The sequence below is a fragment of the Varroa destructor genome, unplaced genomic scaffold, assembly GCF_002443255.2.
Source record: "Varroa destructor unplaced genomic scaffold, Vdes_3.0 BEIS01000003.1, whole genome shotgun sequence".
Lineage (NCBI taxonomy): Eukaryota > Metazoa > Arthropoda > Arachnida > Mesostigmata > Varroidae > Varroa > Varroa destructor.
The window spans coordinates 2,011,615-2,018,299 of record NW_019211456.1 but is presented as its reverse complement, the minus strand read 5'-3'; the positions used below and the strand labels follow the sequence as shown (position 1 = coordinate 2,018,299).

The following is a 6,685-nucleotide window of genomic DNA, read 5'->3' as shown; positions in this document are numbered from 1 at the left end:
TTCAAGCTCACCGTTACACGCTGTAAATATGCACGGCTAGGAATAAGTAGGCCAAAGAGAGTTCAGACACAGCTGCCGTGATAGTCGGGGCGTGCGAAGCGGCAATTAGTTGAATTTTTTGTCCTACTTTATTGGTTAAGTTGGTTTTGTATAGACATACTCTGATAAAATAGATTCGTTTTAATAATATTTTGATAAACAATAGAATCGGATTGAGGTAATATATATATATATATATATATATATATCATAATTTAAAAAGTCTAACAATCTTGTTAGTGGTAAAATTCACTTACGAAACACGAGTAGCAATTAGAACAAAATAATTTTATTGCCCTGACATACATTCGCAGCTAACAAATAAAAGAGGATAGTATCGTTACTAAGATAGATCACAGCTTAGAAATCACGCAGCTGCACGAGGACGTAAATCTTTGAAGCAAAAATACGTTCGCATACCTCATTATGACTACGAGGAATAGAAGGTGTGTAAACTTTCAGAAATATCAGTAGAGAAAAATACCATAGCTGTCTAGAGATCGAAACAATTACTGAAACCATCATCTAAAGACATCACGTTAGTTAGCCTTAGAACTTCCCAACCGATAGACTATAGATGGAGGAATATATACGTAAGTGTTTTCGTATCAACGGTTATCACTATGGATACATCTCGTTGTATCTGTCGTTGGCAGCATCCATGTATGAAGGAGAGAACCCTAAAAATGACTTTAGATACGAGCTTGTGTATTTATTATATATACTATAAAAATGTTTCTGCTCAATCCTGATTTTTCGGAACACACGTTTTGAAAGTTTATTTCGTGATCATTGAATCTGGCGATAACATAAGGCATATTGTTGTGAAAGAACGACTATGTTTTTCCAAACTGCGAGTGGCTTTTTCACTAGCTTATCAATTTTTTTATGATTCTTCCTTAAGGTTTTCACTGGATTTGTAGCCTGACGGCACAGCATCCTGATCACTGTACTCGCTATCGTCGCTATCAAAAGAGTCATCGGGTATGTCGTACAAACGTAACACTGATTTTTGCGGATCCTTGAGAAAGAGGTATTTTCCATTTTCAAGTTTAAGACACGTGTCTACAATGTACCGTAGAATGCCCCATGCATTGTCCATGTTTAGGTTGATCTGGTCAGCAAATTCTTTTGGTCGGAACTGTTGCGTTCCCAGAATAACGTGTTTTGTCGTGTCCTTTGAATTGACTCGACTAACGTAACCAAACCTGATTTGATGAGAACCTGCAAGAATTGACTGTATACACACAAACAGGAAAAGAATGTACTGGATGTTTATACGCTCAGATTCAAATAAATTGGCACATCGACCGACACTCAATATAGAAATCGTCTAGCACGTTCTAACGCATTAGGATATTTTCGTTACAAACTAGTCAAGAGTCATCTTCGCTCTACATGAATGGACAGAGCAAAAGCAGTTAGACAAGTTAGCTTCCTCTAGATGGAGTCGGAGAAATTTGTTGGACAGAGGTCGTCGTGCTGTAGTAGTAGTAGTAGTAATACACAGCGGCATAATGACCGACAATCAAGAACGAAATCTGGGTGCATGTTGTATCGTTAGCAATGATACCAAAGTAATTGGCTAAAGTCACGGACATTACCTCTTTACAACTCATAACCAGCTTGAAGGAGTCTTTTTCTATTATATGCATGACACTTAAAGCACTATAGCTTCGAAATGTTGGTACGTATGTATATTATAAACAACGCATATTTATAGTATACACCAAAAATAAATATTGATGCAGATACGCCCCCTCGAAATAGAATTTTGTGCCGATACTTTATATATGTTCAAATGTTGCTCAAAATGGCCTGAACTTAGATAGACAAACCTGGAGAGTCCATTTTGCTAGCTTACACGAATTGTTCTTAAGCTCATGCGCAAGAACGGCTCCACGTTGAGAATCCAATTTTTGGCGCCAGTCAATATTTCCTGGATATTGTGAATCCCACTCGTTAAGAGCTTTAACGTTAATATACTGTAAAGTACAAAACCCAAACTGTTAATGGTTTATGTATTTGATCATCTGTACATCGTGCATATGCAATCGCTTACAGTTACATTTTGTAGTTGCGCTTCTTCTGATGATTAATTATGACGGATTAACGTTTAAGCCCATTGCAAACCATCAAGCTATCATAATCATATTTTGCATCCATTCACAGTACCTGAGTTTCCCCGTTGGATCCTGTTAGAACTCCATCATGCTCGCATCGAACGATGAGTCCAACGTCTTCGCCAATCTGGAACTGGCGGTAGCGGTACCCGACAGAAGCTAACTCGTGTGTGTCGCTGCCATCTTCGGCAGCAAACGGGTTCGGATTCTCAAATGATACCTTTTTGCCATCAGCCTTCAATACCTTAGCAAACAAATTTAGTTGCTGTTGTCAAATATATAATCTATATATCGATTGTGTCGAATGTGTATTAGTTTAATACTAGAATTAGAAAAAGCTGTAGGAAGTTATGGAGGTTTCATATCAACTTACGTGCGTGCATATATAAAGACCGGCGGTTATTAGCGCTTTCTGGCCTTACTGAAACAATTTTGCGTCATCAGCTATCTGTGTGCAGAACAACGATTAGAAGAGCTGCAGCGAGCATCGAAGTCAGGTATTGTTGCTAGTCGATACAAGATAGATGAGCACACTTTCAGCATAATCACAAATATAGCAAAATCATTTTTAGTCGGTTTTTATCACCTTTGTCTACTAAAGCATTAATTGAGCTTCCTTATTAGGCTTAAATGTCCATACTTACACTTTATAACATAGTTTATCGTACATTTTTCCTTGCTTGTTGAAGTTTAAAACAATCGATCGACAACCTTTATGAAGTCATTGTCTACATGGACTAGAAACCCTCTTTCCACACTTACCTGCTGCGAGAAGTTGTGGTTAATGTATGTCGCCTCTAAAGCGAGGTTTCTGGGCGAGTTAATGGAGCTAGCTTCGTCATGAGGTGGATCTGCGGCAGTTTCATTGACTGGTATGTGGAAGAACTCGGTGCCACGCTTATCAAGGAAAACAATATCGTCTATTTTATGGACAACGATATCCCATGAATTGATCGAACGAGTAGCGCACATCAGCGTCGACATAATGGCGTCTGTTGTATAGACACGCACCTAAGCGATGAATTCAATTAAACGAGCTCAACGAATCATTCCGGCAAAGTTATTTTGTCCTGACAATGTATGAGATATTATTATTATTATTCTTATGATTTTGCTATGTTACTTTTATTGGTATACTATAGACCTGAATACCATCCTCTTAGTTATACATAAAAGCCAACTGTGAACACTACGTTTCTTAACATCATTGCAATAATAAGTGTTATATTGTATGATCAATATTTGATTACTGTATGGTTTTCATCCAGTTACTTTTATATATAAACTATTATAATGTAATGTAGCATGCCTGACGTCTCGTTGTTTTCTTAACCACACAAGGTGGTCTGTCAGTTAAAATATTCTCATTCATATAATACCTTACTAACGTCGGCGCCTTCAACCATTCCGGTGATGAATTTCTTCATCGCCAGCGACCGAATAACTGGGTCATCGGTTGTCCAGACCGTGTGAAATATCCGATTCACCCGCCTCAGCGGGCGTTCATTTTTACCTGAACTTGCATGGATAACACAATCATGTAGAAATTGAACCCGTTTCTGGCGGAACACAATATATCGCGAAGTCAAATATAACAACATTTTTGAAATACGTTTTCCCAATAATTACATTTTGACGTTGATTTGGGTAAACTTATTTGCAGGATGTGTGCGACAAACTTACAGGTAACGCTTTGGAAGGTTTTATCAAAGTATTCCATTGTGCCGCAGCGATATACGTCACGGCCTTCGCCGATGCCAGATAACATTAGTTTCGTGAGCCAAGAAAATTCCATCTCTTCCAGAACCTATACGTCAGTCACATTAATGATTTAATAATACGTGAGACACAACGTTGCCTGATGTTTGAAATCGTACAAAACATGTGGTAATGGCCGAGGTGATTGCGAGGCTGGCGCCATAAGCTAGGTTTACATAGGTCGGCTGTTGAAATCTGGACAGTCGTATAGGAAACTCTAGGGAGTTTTTTTACATACTTTTTTTTTATATATACAGCAAGAAAAAGACAAAATGAAGTCGTAGGGACAGATGTGGAGGTTGCGTGGCTACGAGGCTGAGCGCGTGCAGCTTATGACTTCCGTGCCAGTGTCCAATGATGCTCTAAGGCTCGAAACCGTCTAATTATCTTTTTTATTTATTGGTACAGGATACAAATAGAAGAACAGCTCCAGGAGGTCCAGGAATTTAAAGAGCAAACTGTTTATTATAGTTAGGATTCAAAATGTTATCATAGCCCTAATTAATTCCTAAATGGTCCCTTATATTCTTTGTGCGTATGATTTTTTGGCGCAATGTATGTACTTACCTTCCAGGAAGGTCGAACAGAGACAGAGGCTTCCCGATATTTGAAATGGGGATTCTGGTTGTGTTGACGGTGATCATACCTTTGCTTCAAGTGCTTTTGCCATTTACGAATTTGTTGATGGCGATCGCGTTCCCGACCTTTGCCCAAACGAGTTAACTGCATATAAAATTTTAAAAAAGTGAAGAAAGTAGGCGGAATTGTTTACGTTTATTGCTACACAAAAACTATAAATCGTGCCACGCCCAATGAACGTGACCAGCAGCCTTAATAATACAAAAAGCTGAAACGTTTATCAGCCCAACCAACGAATAGATTCTCTACGCTTAAAATAACGAACGGCCGATTTTAAAAACCTGCTGCGCCTGTTGAGCTTGTTGCTGACGCCGAGCCTGGTTCAACTTCTGGTTCATCCTATTGAGTTTGCCTCGCTGATGAAGGGGCTTCGGAGTCTTGGTTGTGTGAACTAGCTGGAACGACGCGTCATCTTCTTCGTGATAGTACGCATATTGCATGTTCTGCGGCCCACTGTATGCTGAGTTGAACCTTTTCGCCGAACGTCGATCCCTGTACATCAATCCAGTCCAGTCAGCTACCTATAATGGATGATACGTCGTCAGTGATATCGATGAAATCAGACAACGCAAAATTTATTAAGTCACTATCATAGCTAACATAAAATCTATTCGATGTTCTTTGTGAAGTGTATGTTCGGCTTTATTTTTAAACGATTTTATTCCGTAATGGATATGTTTTATCTATTTGTGTAAGACTAGATGTCAACAGGTTATCCGAATGTTGATATTTGAACATGCGTCAAGGTTAAAGACAAAAATCAATAATCCCATTCTACTGAACTGACATGAAAGACACAACATTGAAACCCGCTGTCTGATCTACCTTACAAAAGCCCCATTTAACGTGTCAAATCGGATAGCTGTAAATGGACGTTTTGGTTCTATTATTATGTACTTTATTATGTACTTTTTAATAAACCAGCTCTAATATGACAATAAATGAATAATATACAATGGACACTTTACAACGCTGTAGTATACACTTACGTATTTTTCTATAGCTAATTCACCACTAGAGTATTCTCTCCATGAATATAATTATTGATTATAATTATTATATGCGAAAAGATGTTCTGTATTGAAGCCAGCGTATGATGCATCTCTGCAAAAGCTTAAAATAGGCTAGCAGATAGAACGTAAGTTTCGTCAATAAGGAAAAGTGATGCCCCTATTTTTACAGAATACACTTGTGCAATGCGTTGTAAGTTATGTAACCTATTTATAACGTAGAAAAAAAGCTTTTGCTAAAACTTACGCAAGTTATATCCTGTACATATTGACTCTAACCGAAAGCTTTCGGTGCTGTTCTTTTACTAAATCCATGTAACATGTCATATTATCAAGGAACACCTCTCTCATAGTAATACACAAACTCTCGTTTGTATTGAAGAAAATCCTTTTGCTGACCTTTCCAAGTTCATCTGTTTTGCAAAAATCCTGGTACGGCATATTAGAGAATATCGGGGGCAGTGACAGCGGTCCCCAGCCTTCTAAATTGTCTTCGATTTCTGGAAGCTCGAATTTCTGCCGCATCTTGCCAGAGGATATCTTTCGCACGAAGTGAAACAGAAACGTGTAGAATATTGATAGGCAAAAACAAAAAAGAATTAGCAGCAAGATGGCGACATCACACATTAACATAACGTAAATTGTGCGCAGCCAGATCATAGCACAATTTAAAACTTCTTTAAGTAGTAGTAGTAGCTTATGCACGTTGCGCGTTCGTGATATGTATCTGTACGCTAACGGTGATCAAAGCGTAGTTGTTGTATGCTTACGTCATACCGTTGACTTTGTACGAGAAGTTTAAACTAACTACATACAAAGATAGAAGATGCATCTGTGGAGAGGTCTCTAGAGGATGGATACGACAGCGTCAAAGTATTTACGTGACAATGACGGCCACTTTTGGCGATTTTCAAGTTGATCAAAAGCTTCCGTTGAAGAGCGGTATGTGTACTATGCAAACAAGTTCAAGCTAAAAAAGAAAATAAAAATGAAAAAATATATCGCTGGTCCTGAAATTAGGTAAAACAACTTCGTTACAGCCTTCAATAGGCTCGATCCCTTAGACCAGGATGCTTTCTTCAAGACCCTGCTATTGACAGCAAATCTAAGAAGTAT

General features: G+C 38.4%; 1 protein-coding gene and 1 long non-coding RNA gene across 3 annotated transcripts; one reads left to right on the top strand and one right to left on the bottom strand.

Annotated features, from left to right (window-relative positions):
* The first annotated feature begins 13 nt into the window (after positions 1-13).
* LOC111246422 (uncharacterized) lies at positions 14-3,475 on the top strand. 2 transcript variants are annotated; one of them, XR_015325300.1, is made up of 5 exons: positions 14-134; positions 354-485; positions 944-1,023; positions 2,212-2,659; positions 2,852-3,475. It is a non-coding gene; the product is annotated as an uncharacterized LOC111246422 (long non-coding RNA). The 2 variants fall into 2 exon arrangements; XR_015325299.1 differs by lacking the exon at positions 14-134 and having other exon boundaries at positions 143-485.
* LOC111246421 (eukaryotic translation initiation factor 3 subunit D-like) lies at positions 786-6,685 on the bottom strand. Its single transcript, XM_022795977.2, has 9 exons — positions 5,969-6,685; positions 4,841-5,080; positions 4,488-4,643; positions 3,846-3,969; positions 3,542-3,675; positions 2,925-3,173; positions 2,215-2,406; positions 1,878-2,024; positions 786-1,276 (listed from the first exon to the last, which is right to left on the bottom strand). Exons 1-9 carry the CDS (start codon positions 6,227-6,229, stop codon positions 926-928), a joined length of 1,854 nt encoding a protein of 617 aa, XP_022651712.1. The 5' UTR covers positions 6,230-6,685; the 3' UTR covers positions 786-925.